At 43.2% G+C, this 13,764-nt stretch overlaps 1 protein-coding gene across 2 annotated transcripts in view; it reads left to right on the top strand.

Moving 5' to 3' along the window:
* LOC126538478 (transmembrane protein 117-like) overlaps positions 1–13,764 on the top strand; it is a 165,256-nt gene that overhangs the window by 52,381 nt on the left and 99,111 nt on the right. For both annotated transcript variants that reach the window (XM_072288020.1, XM_055074797.2), the window contains one exon: positions 254–514. In XM_072288020.1, the coding sequence (XP_072144121.1) occupies positions 254–514 (261 nt within the window). The remainder of the gene's footprint in view (positions 1–253; positions 515–13,764) is intronic.

Here is a 13,764-nt window from a genome sequence, read left to right as displayed (position 1 = left end):
GCTTTTGTGAGAGACGAAACAAGTGTCATAAATGTGCCTTCGAAGTGTCCTGAAGGTTTGAGAGAAATGCCGATTCATAGCCTGCACTTTTTGGCATTTTTCTACTCGGGAACATAGCGCTACCCCAGGTAATTGTGAGGCTCCGTGGTCAAGATCTTATGTAAAACCACATTATGCGATTTTTTTTTTACATGCTGTCTAATTACAGCAAACATAAACGTCAATGAAAAGAGTGGTGCTGCTGCTGCCACAGGTGACGGACATGATGCTCCAGGATGAGCTGTACCCCGGCTGGGCGCCTGCCCTGCGTGCGTTCTGGCAGAGCCATGGTCGCACTCGCATCACTGTCTTCTGGGCTGTGTCGCTGCTGCTGTCGGCGGTCGTGGTCAGCCTCATTGTCAGCGACCGCATTTCCTGGGACTACCTGAACCGCGAGTTCGTGGCCACCACTGAGCTGTCCCGTGCTTTCCTTGCCTCCTTCATCCTCGTCATGGACCTGCTCATCGTCATGCAGGTACGATTTCATTGATTGTCATCCTGGGCTGTGCATAAAAGAACAACATTTCGGAGGATCCCATCACGTAGGATTCCTCAGTGAAATCTGCTACGATGGCCATTATGCAGTCAACGTCCATTAATTAAACCCTTGCAGGAGTGCAACTTCTGGTCGAATCACCCAAAGGTCGAATTAACAAATGGCAGCAGTATAAACAGATGCAAATCTTTTTTATTCTTGAAAGGAGTCTGTCATCATTGACAGACTAATTCAGTGTACAGTAGACTTGCATTAATTTGACTCCGGTTAATTTGATCTTTTGGTTATTTCGATTCCGACCGAAGGTCCCGGCCAGTGCCCGTGCATTGTTATAGGCCCAAGCTTTCGTTATTTTTATCCTAAAATTGGCATTCACCAGATAATTCGAGCTTGACCAGTTAGCACGCACACGCCCGACCCCGATAGCGACCCCTTTAGTGGCATTGTCTGTCCTGGTGGAGCTTGGGAAACAATGAATGCGTTGAACACACGGCATCTCTCGTCGAAAATGCCTATTTTCGGCCCTCCCTAGGAAGATTTTCAAGCAATAACCGTAGCTGACAATGTGCGATTATGGTATTTGCCTAATACTGTACTAATGTGTGTCTTTCCATATTTTTTTTTTTTTTAAATTGGGTTGCGAATTGTCTGCGCAGTGCAATCAGGCACAATACGAAAACCACCTTCATAATGGTCTTATGCTTTACCACTGTATTGTAGGATGTATTGTACAATGTATAGTATGATGTATTGCAGCGGAGCTGACTTTAGATACCGTGTGGCGAAGCTGACTGTAGGAAACCAGCCACCTTTGTGCAACAAGTTTTCTCACTAAAAAATCGGGTGCATGTTTGCTTTCTCCTTTGCTTAAGTGCTTTAATGTCATTCCTAGGTTAGTTTTCTTTTTCTTTTTACTTCGGACACACAGAAAGTGGGTGTGCATTTGATTCGGGGGCGTGTTGGGATAGGGCAAACACTGCCAGATGAATCAGCAGTATGTATTGGCATTTCTTCTACATCTTGTTCAAGTCAGCCTGGTTGATTATTCGATCGATCTCGCCAGTCCCGTCAGTGTCAAATTAAGGGAAGTTGACTCCATTACAATAACTGTGCATGTTGTCGTTATTTAGTAGTCCACAGAGCTCACCACTATCGTTGGTGCTAACAAAATCGTCAAAAGAGACATTGTCCAGGGTACAGCGCAAATCGTCGTCACCACTGCAGGGCTGCCATTGTCACAGTCATCCAGGGAACCAGTAGCACACCGTCTGCTGAATTTCTTATGTTTCCAAGCTTTTAGTAACCGTTGCGTGCATGAGGAGTTACCAGTGGTGATTGAATTTACCCAATCGACATGCATTTGCATTCAGACTAAATGAGCTTTCCTTCCATATGTGTGCGTTTGCACTGAGATGCTCCAGTGCATTCAAGTTAAGCGATAAGCCAAATTAACCAAGGTCGAATTAACTGTACTGTGTCTTGCTGCTGAGCACGAAGTCATGGACTTGATTGAATGGCAGAAGGCAAAAGTATTTTTAGTGCGTTAGTTGAAATTAATCTAGATTCATTTTCTCTGCATTGTTATTGAACGGTAAGCCTGGTAAAAATTCAATGTAATGTTCTCTCATATAGTGTAAGCTAATGCAGGATATTTGTCTGCTTTAGGCAATCTGTTATCTGTTTTGTACCTGCCGTATTGACGTTCTGATTGTGGGGGCCATACCTAGATGTTGAAATGCAAGAATGCCCCTTTACAAAAATTTAGGTGCACAAGGGATCCCAGCTGGTCAGAATACCATGGCATCTCTCATAGACCCAGTGTTGCCCTGGAGCACTGATTAAATGTTTGTATTGCAGGCTTTATCATAATCATCATTACAGCCTAATTTGTGTCTGCTGCAGGGCAAAGGCCTCTTCCAGTTGCATTAAATTAGTACTCCTGTCAGTTGACTCTGCTCTGTGCCTGTGGTCTTGTGCTGTCCTTGACTGCATTTTTATTTCCTTGGTACCCATTCCCTTAATCAAAGATACCTGCAAGTTCTTGACTCTTTACATTACAGGACTTGCCCAGCTAATTTTTTTTTCTCTTAATCTCGACTACAATATCAGCTACGCTCATTTGCTCAGTAATCTATACTTCCATCATCTTTAACTACAACACCTATAATTTCTAATTGCAGTGGTCATGCAGTCCTTAGATGTTCAAGCTTCTTGCAGAGTTACACAGTGTACATCTCAGTGAATCAGTGTCCTTGCATTCATGGAAATGCAGCAGTCATGGCTGTGAGTGACACCTCCACCTCCAATTCAGTTCAGTTCAATTTTATAGTTGCGTAAGTGGCTACAGAAACAGTTTCATACAGAAAGGCATTCTAAAGTAAAATCTGCAAGTGGGACCCCTTACGACGAATTACAAAACAGGACAAAGTAAAGCCAATCCGACGGTATGTACAATATAGGAGAAAAATTTTTAAATATTCAGCAGATAAAAGACAAAATAAGTACACTGATGAGATACAAAATTGCAAAAATAAATTAAAACAAGCATTGTAAGACAATTGCTCTTAACTTTCACATCCCTTCAATGTACTGTGGCAATAGAAAGAAACTCGAACAGCGGAACGTGTGGCCGAAGCAGAACTGAAGGTATGGTGGGCGCCGTCCAGTGATCACCATTGACAGGCGGGCACATCCGGTTAGATTGCACTGTGCGATGGTGTGCCCCTTATCCTGCGATATTTTTGTTTCTGTTCTGCTTCTGTTTTATTTGAAAACGAGGAAAGGTGACGCTACAGTAATGATGACAGCGCAAACTGTACTATCGCGATGAAAAGAAACGCGAAACACGAAAAACGTGGCTTTCGGCACAGTCAGCACTAGTGTGAGGATACATGCCCAACTCTCATATGCTTTGGCTATCGCTAGCCAAACCTCTGCTAATTTTATTTATTTTTCTTTATTGATACTGCAATCCCACTTTGGCGATTGCGGCAGGAGGGTGCAAATGTGGAAAAGATCACAAGAAAGGCAACCAACAAATACATAGATACGTAAGAGTCATCATCATCATCATCATCATCAGCCTGGTTACGCCCACTGCAGGGCAAAGGCCTCTCCCATACTTCTCCAACTGCCCCGGTCATGTACTAATTGTGGCCATGTTGACCCTCCAAACTTCCTAATCTCATCTGCCCACCTAACTTTCTGTCGCCCCCTGCTACGCTTCCCTTCCCTCGGAATCCAGTCCGTAACCCTTAATGACCATCGGTTATCTTCCCTCCTCATTACATGTCCTGCCCATGCCCATTTCTTTTTCTTGATTTCAACTAAGATGTCATTAACGCGCGTTTGTTCCCTCACCCAATCTGCTCTTTTCTTATTCCCTAATGTTACACCTATCATTCTTCTTTCCATAGCTCGTTGTGTCGCCCTCAATTTAAGTAGAACCCTTTTCGTAAGCCTCCAGGTTTCTGCCCCGTATGTGAGTACTGGTAAGACACAGTTGTTATAAACGTTTCTCTTGAGGGATAATGGCAACCTGCTGTTCATGATCTCAGAATGCCTGCCAAACGCACCCCAGCCCAATCTTATTCTTCTGATTATTTCACTCTCATGATCCGGATCAGCAGTCACTACCTGTCCTAAGTAGATGTATTCCCTTACCACTTCCAGAGCCTCGCTACCTATCGTAAACTGCTGTTCCCTTCCGAGACTGTTAAACATTACTTTAGTTTTCTGCAGATTAATTTTTAGTCCCACCCTTCTGCTCTGCCTCTCCAGGTCAGTGAGCATGCATTGCAGTTGGTCCCCTGAGTTACTAAGCAAGGCAATATCATCAGCGAAGTGCAAGTTACTAAGGCATTCTCCATTAACTCTTAGCCCCAATTCTTCCCAATCCAGGTCTCTGAATACCTCCTGTAAACACGCTGTGAATAGCATCGGAGAGATCGTATCTCCCTGCCTGACGCCTTTCTTTATAGGGATTTTGTTGCTTTCTTTATGGAGGACTACAGTGGCTGTGGAGCCGCTATAGATATCTTTCAGTATTTTTACGTACGGCCCGTCTACACCCTGATTCCGCAATGCCTCCATGACTGCTGAGGTTTCGACTGAATCAAACGCTTTCTCATAATCAATGAAACCTATATATAATGGTTGGTCATATTCCGCACATTTCTCTATCACCTGATTGATAGTGTGGATATGATCTATTGTTGAGTAGCCTTTGTGGAATCCTGCCTAGTCCTTTCGTTGACAGAAGTCTAAGGTGTTCCCGATTCTATTTGCGATTACCTTAGTAAATAGTTTGTAGGCAACGGACAGTAAGCTGATCGGTCTATAATTTTTCAAGTCTTTGGCGTCTCCTTTCTTATGAATTAGGATTATGTTAGCGTTCTTCCAAGATTCCGGTACGCTCGAGGTCATGAGGCATTGCGTATACAGGGTGGCCAGTTTTTCTAGAACAATCTGCCCACCGTCCTTCAACAAATCTGCTGTTACCTGATCCTCCCCAGCTGCCTTCCCCCTTTGCATAGCTCCCAAGGCTTTCCTTACTTCTTCCGGCGTTACTTGTGGGATTTCTTATTCCTCTAGACTATTCTCTCTTCCATTATCATCGTGGGTTCCACTCATACTGTATAAATCTCTATAGAACTCCTCAGCCACTTGAACTATCTCATCCATATTAGTAATGATATTGCCGGCTTTGTCTCTTAACGCATACATCTGATTCTTGCCAATTCCTAGTTTCTTCTTCTCTGCTTTTAGGCTTCCTCCGTTCCTGAGAGCTTGTTCAATTCTATCCATATTATACTTCCTTATGTCAGCTGTCTTACGCTTGTTGATTAACTTCGAAAGTTCTGCCAGTTCTATTCTAGCTGTAGGGTTAGAGGCTTTCATACATTGGCGTTTCTTGATCAGATCTTTCGTCTCCTGCGATAGCTTACTGGTATCCTGTCTAACAGAGTTACCACCGACTTCTATTGCACACTCCTTAATGATGCCCACAAGATTGTCGTTCATTGCTTCAACACTAAGGTCCTCTTCCTGAGTTAAAGCCGAATACCTGTTCTGTAGCTTGATCTGGAATTCCTCTATTTTCCCTCTTACCGCTAACTCATTGATCGACTTCTTATGTACCAGTTTCTTCCGTTCCCTCCTCAAGTCTAGGCTAATTCGAGTTCTTACCATCCTGTGGTCACTGCAGCGCACCTTACCGAGCACGTCCAGATCTTGTATGATGCCAGGGTTAGCGCAGAGTATGAAGTCTATTTCATTTCTAGTCTCGCCGTTCGGGCTCCTCCACGTCAACTTTCGGCTATCCCGCTTGCGGAAGAAGGTATTCATTATCCGCATATTATTCTGTTCCGCAAACTCTACTAATAACTCTCCCCTGCTATTCCTAGTGCCTATGCCGTATTCCCCCACTGCCTTGTCTCCAGCCTGCTTCTTGCCTACCTTGGCATTGAAATCGCCCATCAGTATAGTGTATTTTGTTTTCACTCTACCCATCGCCGATTCCACGTCTTCATAGAAGCTTTCGACTTCCTGGTCATCATGACTGGACGTAGGAGCGTAGACCTGTACAACCTTCATTTTGTACCTCTTACTAAGTTTCAGAACAAGACACGCCACCCTCTCGTTAATGCTATAGAATTCCTGTATGTTACCAGCTATATTCTTATTAATCAGGAATCCGACTCCTAGTTCTCGTCTCTCCGCTAAGCCCCGGTAGCACAGGACGTGCCCGCTTCTGAGCACTGTATATGCTTCTTTTGGCCTCCTAACTTCACTGAGCCCTATTATGTCCCATTTACTGCCCTCTAATTCTTCCAATAGCACTGCTAGACTCGCCTCACTAGATAACGTTCTAGCGTTAAACGTTGCCAGGTTCATATTCCAATGTCGGCCTGTCCGGAGCCAGGCATTCTTAGCACCCTCTGCAGCGTCGCAGGTCTGACCGCCGCCGTGGTCAGTTGCTTCGCAGCTGCTAGGGACTGAGGGCCGGGGTTTGATTGTTGTGTTCATAGAGGAGGTTGAGTAAGAGTACGTACGTACTATATGTAAGAGTAAATAAACTAATATAAATTAAATAGAAGGCATACGGTAAGCACTAAGTTAGACACGATGTAAACAAGGTAAGTGAAGGCTGTTGAACTTGGGTGTTAGTAAGCTGGTTCCATTCCGTTATTGACCACAGAAAGAAAGAGTATTTAAAGGAGTTGTTACGTGTGCGAAACGGGGCAATTGTTAATAGGTGTCTTTATCTAGTGGCATACCCGGATGAAAAGGTTATTACATCTGAAGTGTCTAACTTATAGCGCCCCTTTACAATTTGATACATAAATTTTAGCCTAGATGACCGGTTTCTTTTGGTTATTTGTGGCAAGTTGGCTCTGGTTAAAAAGGGCAGAAATAGAAGAACGTCCAAAGCTGTTATATATGAATCGCACACCCTTTTTCTGTACGCTTTCAATCTTGTTAATATTGGTCTGAGTGAAGGGGTCCCAAATTATGGCTGCGTAATCTAATGATGGGAGAATAAGCGCTTTATATGCGGTCATGCGGACATCAGGAGTAATGAATTTTAAAGCTCTTCATAAAGAGAACATCTTGCAGTTTGCATTTCTTACGACAGAATCAATGTGTTTAGTCCAGTCTAAGTTACTTGTTATCCAGAGGCCCAGGTATTTGTTATGAGGTACTTCGTGAAGAACACTGCTGTTGATATAATAGATAAAAGTTAGTGGACTTTTTTTGATAGTAACTCTCATGAACATTGTTTTTTCATAGTTAATACACATTTGCCACATATCACACCACTGAACAATTTTGTTGAGTGCATCACTTAAGAGAATTTAGTCAGCTGTACTGTTCACTTCTGTGTAAATCATGCAGTCATAGGCATACAATCGTATTTTGACAGGAATGTTGCACACAATATCATTAATAAACAAAAGAAAAAGAAGGGGTTCAAGCACCGACCGCTGGGGAACACCTGAGTCCACACCAACAACTTCCGAAGTTTCTCCATTAAAGACAACAAACTGTTTTCGATTGGTAATGTATGCAGCAATCCAGTTTAAAAGTTGGTGCTTATTTATTATCTTCCCTAATTTGTGCAATAACTTCTTATGAGAGACTTTATCAAAAGCTTTTTTATTAAAGTCCATAAAAATTACATCGGTTTGTTTTCGGTTATTAATTGAAAGTGCAAAGTCATGTATAGATTCTGCTAGCTGGGTACATGTAGAATAACCTTGTCGAAATCCATGTTGATACTTTGTTAAAATATTATGTTTGTCAAAAAACTCCGTTATGTGATTATGTATGTATAATGTGTTCTAAAAGTTTACATGCAGTACAGGTTTAGGAAATCGGACGATAGTTCTTGATACAGTCTTTCCTCCCATTCTTATGGATAGGTTTTACTCTGGCAATTCCCCAGTCGTCCTTAACTTGCCCCTCAGTTAGCGATCTAGAGAACAGAACACACAAGTATTTTGAGACCCATTCTGCGTATCTCTTAAAAAATGCGTTTGGTAAGTCATCGGGGCCTGGGGACTTCTTTATATAGAGTTTTAAGAGCACATTTAAAATTCCAGTTTCACTAATTTGAACATCTGGTATGGATGGGAAATTTGCATCGAAGTGTGGTAATACATCATTATCAACAGTGAAAATGCTCTTAAATTGCTCATTGAAGGCATTTGAGGTTTTTCTGCATCATCTACTTGTACACTTCAATATCAAAGGCATCCCGTTCCCTAGAAGTCGGGCGTATGTGCCGCCAGAATTGCTCGGGGGACGTGCGTATAAAATTTCGATACGGACTCTCCGTTTTTTGCCAGTTTTTACTTGTGCTTTTAGCTGTAATGTAATATCTGCTATTTTCTTCACAGTACAGGAAGAGTTCGTAAATTTTTGTTTTTTCTTGAGTCTCTTGAATTGCCTTTGTAACCGCAATGAGTCCCGAGAGATCCAGGCGTCTTTGCGCTTCGACTCCTTCACAATCCGGGGAACATATTTATCAATGCATTCTTTTACAATTATTTTGAATTGATGCCAAAGACTGTTTATATCTCCAGAATAGGATGAGAAAATATCCAAATTAAAGGAAAGCATGTCAATGATAAAGACATCATCTGCTCGTGAAAAGTTAGGGAAACTAGACGTTGGGTTATTACGTTTGATTGCTGCACCAGTCAATTCTAGCAATACGGCAGAATGGTCCGAGATGCCAGGTACTATTACCTCACAGGAAGTTTCAACTGTAATTGAACCACTTACAAAAAAACAAGTCGAGTATGGACTTTGAGTTACCGTGAATCCTGGTGTAATTTTGAACTACTTGCAGTAAGTCGAACGCGAAGGCCATATCAATCAGTATTGCGCAGTGATTATCATTTCGGTTTTGGGCTGGGAAAGTTGACCAATCCACCTCGGGCAGATTGAAATCGCCTGATAGGATTATTTTGTCCCCAAGTCTGACTTGTGTGTCTAGATACTTTCTTAGGTTTTCGAGGATGCCAACATCAGAACCAGGGGGCCTGTAAATAGCGCCTATAACATACCTGGTGTTACCACAATACACTTTGCAAAAGACAGCCTCGACACCAGGCACATCGGGCATTTTTTTTATGCCTAAGGATTTGTTAAAAAGAATAGCCACCCCACCACCCTACTTTCGCGGTCTTTTTTATGTATGCCGTATCCAGCGGGCACAAATTCACCGTCATAAATGGACACATTTAACCACGTTTCAATGAGGATGGCTATATCAATGCTATGGGTCAGCAACAATGCCTCTAGCTCAGTAACCTTGTTAACGACACAGTTTATATTAAGTACTTTCAGTGACAGTATGTCATGCTTTTGCCGTCAATTAGCCTTTTTGTGTAACTTATAGCGTGAACCAGTCCTTTCGTTCCACCCGAACATGACGTATCCAGGCTTAGTTTATCAAAAAAGAGTTTCACTTTGAATCCGTTTTTCCTTTCATCAGCTGATGTGCCCCACAATTTTTTCCTTATTTTTCTTATCCTGTAGGAAAAGTCTTTCGAAATCGACACCATACTTCCCTTAAGTTTATTACAATCCTTTAGTACAACTATCTTCTCTCGGTAGTCCAGAAACTTTAGAATAACAGGATGGCATTTATTTTCGGCCTTCTGCCCGATTCGATGACATCTTTCGATTCCCGTGACTGTAACCTGCTGTGTGTCTTTGAAAATATCATCTTTTACTTTTTTCAAGAGGCCACCTGCAGTTTTGCCACGTGGCTCTTCTATGCCATATATATAACCAGGTTGTTTCGGTGGCTTCTATTTTCTAGCTCATCGACCTTGCTCATCAGGGATACGATCTGTTTGTTTAACCCTGTAACTGTTGCTTCTATTTTTTGAACTTTGGCGGTTTGCGCCGTGAGGTTTTCTAGTTGTTTATCAACTTTGTGTGTGCGCTCCGTTAGAGCAGAAATCTTCTTTTCTATCGCATCTTGAGTTGTCTGCATTTTTTCAATGCAGGAATGTGTTTTGGCCTGGCCCTCTATAGAACCGAAAGCAATGACATTATGGCATTGCTTTCAGCATGACCCGATGCTATCCAGTCATAGGATGCTATCCGCATGACCGTACAGAAGCTTGTTAAGTGTGTAAAATTAGGAGCACCCATAAGAATGAACAATCCTGAGCCTGCCGACAAGAAGAAAAAACTGGTTGTAATTTCATATGTACATATACTATCACACAGCCTCAGGAACGTAGCAGGCAGGTTTGATGTAAAGGTTGATTTTTCTGCCCCTAACAAGACAATCAAAATTTGTGGCAAGATTCATAGGAAGTTGGCCCAGGCTGCCTCTACTCAGGCTGGGAAAGGCTGTACTGTTAAGCATACTTCCCTGTTTGTGCACTGTAGAATGGGAGTTGTTTATCAGCTTCCATTTTCTTGTGGTCATGTCTATATCGGCCAAACAGGTCATTGCCTGTATATTAGATTGCCTGAGCATAGGCGCTCGCTAACAGGTAATGCCTACTCGCATGTAGCGCGGCATTGCTCTGAGCATGGCTGCACCCCAATCTATAAAAACACCACAATACTTTCCGCGCATAGAAATCAGACCATGAGGGAGATTATTGAGGCCTACTATATCAGGAAAAGAAGGGTCGCATTGTGTAAACATGCCATCGTTAAATTTGCATGACAGTGAATTTGAATTTTTAAGCCGCCTCATAGTGTAGCATTAGATTACAGGGTTTTGCGTTTTTTGCCTGCGCACTGATAATGACGCCATCGATGGGAGAGCACGTGGCTATGGGTCGTGTACATAAGTTTGTGTGTGCCTTCGAATAAAGTTAGTTGTGAGTTCAGCGCTGTCCTGTGTGTTCCTGCCTTCCATCTTCATCATATTGCGCTGCCCCTTCAAGATGCCTCCCTACAAGAATTACAGATTCAGCGACATCAATTCTCGATCTTGTGTTGTACTCTGCTAGCGTCTCTGAATATTGGAGGCGAGCTCCACCGCTGGAAAAGCTGGCGCCACAGTCGGCGTGACATGGCGTGAGGGATTACGTGGACACAGCGACCACGTTGGCTGCTTCAGAAGCGCTGAAGCGAGCTGAAATGGAAAGTCCCACATGCGCTGCAGTTCTGATTAATTGGTGAGGCTTTCCCACCTTGGGTGTCCGCTAGACAACATTTGAAAGCACTATAATAGGTAGTGGCTGCCTTTGGAGGCGTGCAGCATGGTAGGCGGCTGCTCGTTGCCGCAGTGCCGGACGTACGAAATGGAGCCCGGTGTCAGCCTTATTCACACATAGCCGCAGGACAATTGACAAGCTGCGTGAAGCTAGGCTTGCGAAACTTAGAACCGGCAAATAGCCATTGGCTACAACTCGGGTATGCAGCAAGCACAGACGCGAGGATTTCTGTTACGGCGCCGGGTCTGCAATGTTCGGTGAGTAGCAGAAAACACGCGCTGAGACACTCGCTTGTGCCCGCTGCCCCGCTAATGTCATGAAGGTTTGGTCTGTGAACTTGTTGATGCTAGATACTGGCAAGTTCACTGGAATGGAAAGGGAGCGGTAAGAAGCACATTAAAAAAAGACATGGCATATGGTCATGTTTGTGTTATGAATTAATACAATGTAATATGAAAAAGAAGCAGTGGGAAATTGCACACTCAGAAGACTGATAAACATACAGTACGACGCAACTTGAGAAATAATATTGAAACGTCCAAGAATTTACAAGAAAAAAAAAAGATTGAATCGTCGCGATGTACATCACAGTCGCCGTAGGTGTCAAAGTCTCTATAATGAAGTTATTTTTTAACAGCTCTGATAGCATCCATGCAACAATGCTTGCTTGTGTACTGTCAAATACTCATATTCTGCGGCCTAAAGCTCACAGCATGGTGCGAAATTAAATGCGCAAGCAGCGAAAATGAAACATTGTGCGTGGACATGCATGCAGACGCGCAGTCAGTCGCTGCGAACCCGTGTGGTTGCTGCATTGAGGCTTCATTCTGTTATGCTCCATTTGGTTATACAGACAGCCCACTATAAGAACATATGCCACATAGTTTTCTGTGTTTGCTAACTTTCACGTGAGAAGCCAGTTCGGGAGACTCCATCGCGGAGACCGTGCGCAGCGACATTCACTGTACGTATTTGGTAAAGAGATAGCGTCTGTAAACGATTCTGCACTTTCAGTGTGCCGAAGATTGTTATTTCGACAGTAAAAAACTTCCCTCGTTTTGAAAGTACATACAGAATTCTCCAGGAGGGCTGCCGCATGGCGTTTTTATTGAGCGTCGTAAGCCAAGCCTATGAGGAGTGCGCCGCGTGATCCCTCATACTAGGCAAGGGAGGTGCTTCCGACATACGGCAACTCCGTAAGTCCTCGCCTCCAATAAAGCTGAATTGAACGAAGGGATCTCTGACCACAAAATGGTGTACTTCACATGCACGCTTCCTACTTGATCACAGTTACGTAAAGCCAAGTAATATCACTGTTAAAAATTATGACTCTGCTGACAACCTTCAAAATGTGCATTATGTAGAAGAACCACTTCTACAGCTTGATAACGTGAATTCTTTGTGGAACAAGTTTAAGTCTTCGTGTCACTTTTGTATTAGGAAATTCATTCCAGATAAAACAAAAAAAGTCGGCAGACAGAATCCATGGATAAATAGAGACATTATTAGTCTCAAATGTAAAATAATATGATATAGAAAATCTAAAGATTATGACAGGACGATCGTTAGTAGGATGACAAATGTCTTGGCTGTAAAACTGAGAGAAGCAAGGGAACATTACGGAAACACTTGGTCAATTTGCCTCTCAGAACACCTAAAAATTGTGGCAATTCCTATCTAATAAGGATTCCCAACTTTTGTGGGAAATATGCGATAGTGATTAACAATTACAGATGCAAAGAGAATAGCTGAAGCGTTACGCCTACTGAAGCACTACGCCCATGCCACGGTCTCTCACATCACCGTGGACAATGAAAGGAAGCATGTAGTTTAGAGTTTCAAGAACCCCTTCGCCCGCCAGAAGGCTTTTCAGTTTCTGAAAAGAATGTTCCCGCTTCGCGTTCCAACGTACAATGTTTGGCTCAGTTTGGCAAAGGGCATTGGTTAGAGGACTGGTGACATTTGCAAAGTTGCGAATGCAGTTTCTGTAGTAATCGGCTAGACCTAAAACGAAACGCGGGTCAATCTTTGTTTTCAGTGAAGGAAAGTTAGTGATAGCCTCAATTTTAATTTCTGATGGTCGCCGCTTCTCTAGACCAACAACATGTCCTAAATATTGAACCTCTGTGCTAGCGAGATGACATTTGCCCATTTTCAGGGTGAGGCCTGCATTGCGCAATCCAAGAAACATCTCATTCAAGTGTGTCATTTGCTGCTCTCAGTTCCTAGAAAAAACGGCACTGTCATCAAGCTAAGGAGTGGGAAAAGACTCCGCTCCGTACCTGGGAGGAGGGTGATAAAACTTTGTTCATTAGCTTAGAAAACATGAATAGGGCGTTCTTGAGCCCAAACGTTAGTACTAGCGGCCGAAATGTGCCGGCCGGATATGTAATGCCTGGTGGCAGCAGTGGGATTCAAACCCACACCTCCGTAAAGACTGGTGCACAGTTATGCCTTGCTCTTCAGCCAGCATAACTAGATTGGGTTTGGTCAGTGACGCGAAAATCATGATTGCTTTACTGCCGTTACAGC

Source organism: Dermacentor andersoni, chromosome 4 (assembly GCF_023375885.2).
Source record: "Dermacentor andersoni chromosome 4, qqDerAnde1_hic_scaffold, whole genome shotgun sequence".
Taxonomy (NCBI): Eukaryota; Metazoa; Arthropoda; class Arachnida; order Ixodida; family Ixodidae; genus Dermacentor; species Dermacentor andersoni.
This window is presented reverse-complemented; position numbering and strand designations above follow the sequence as displayed.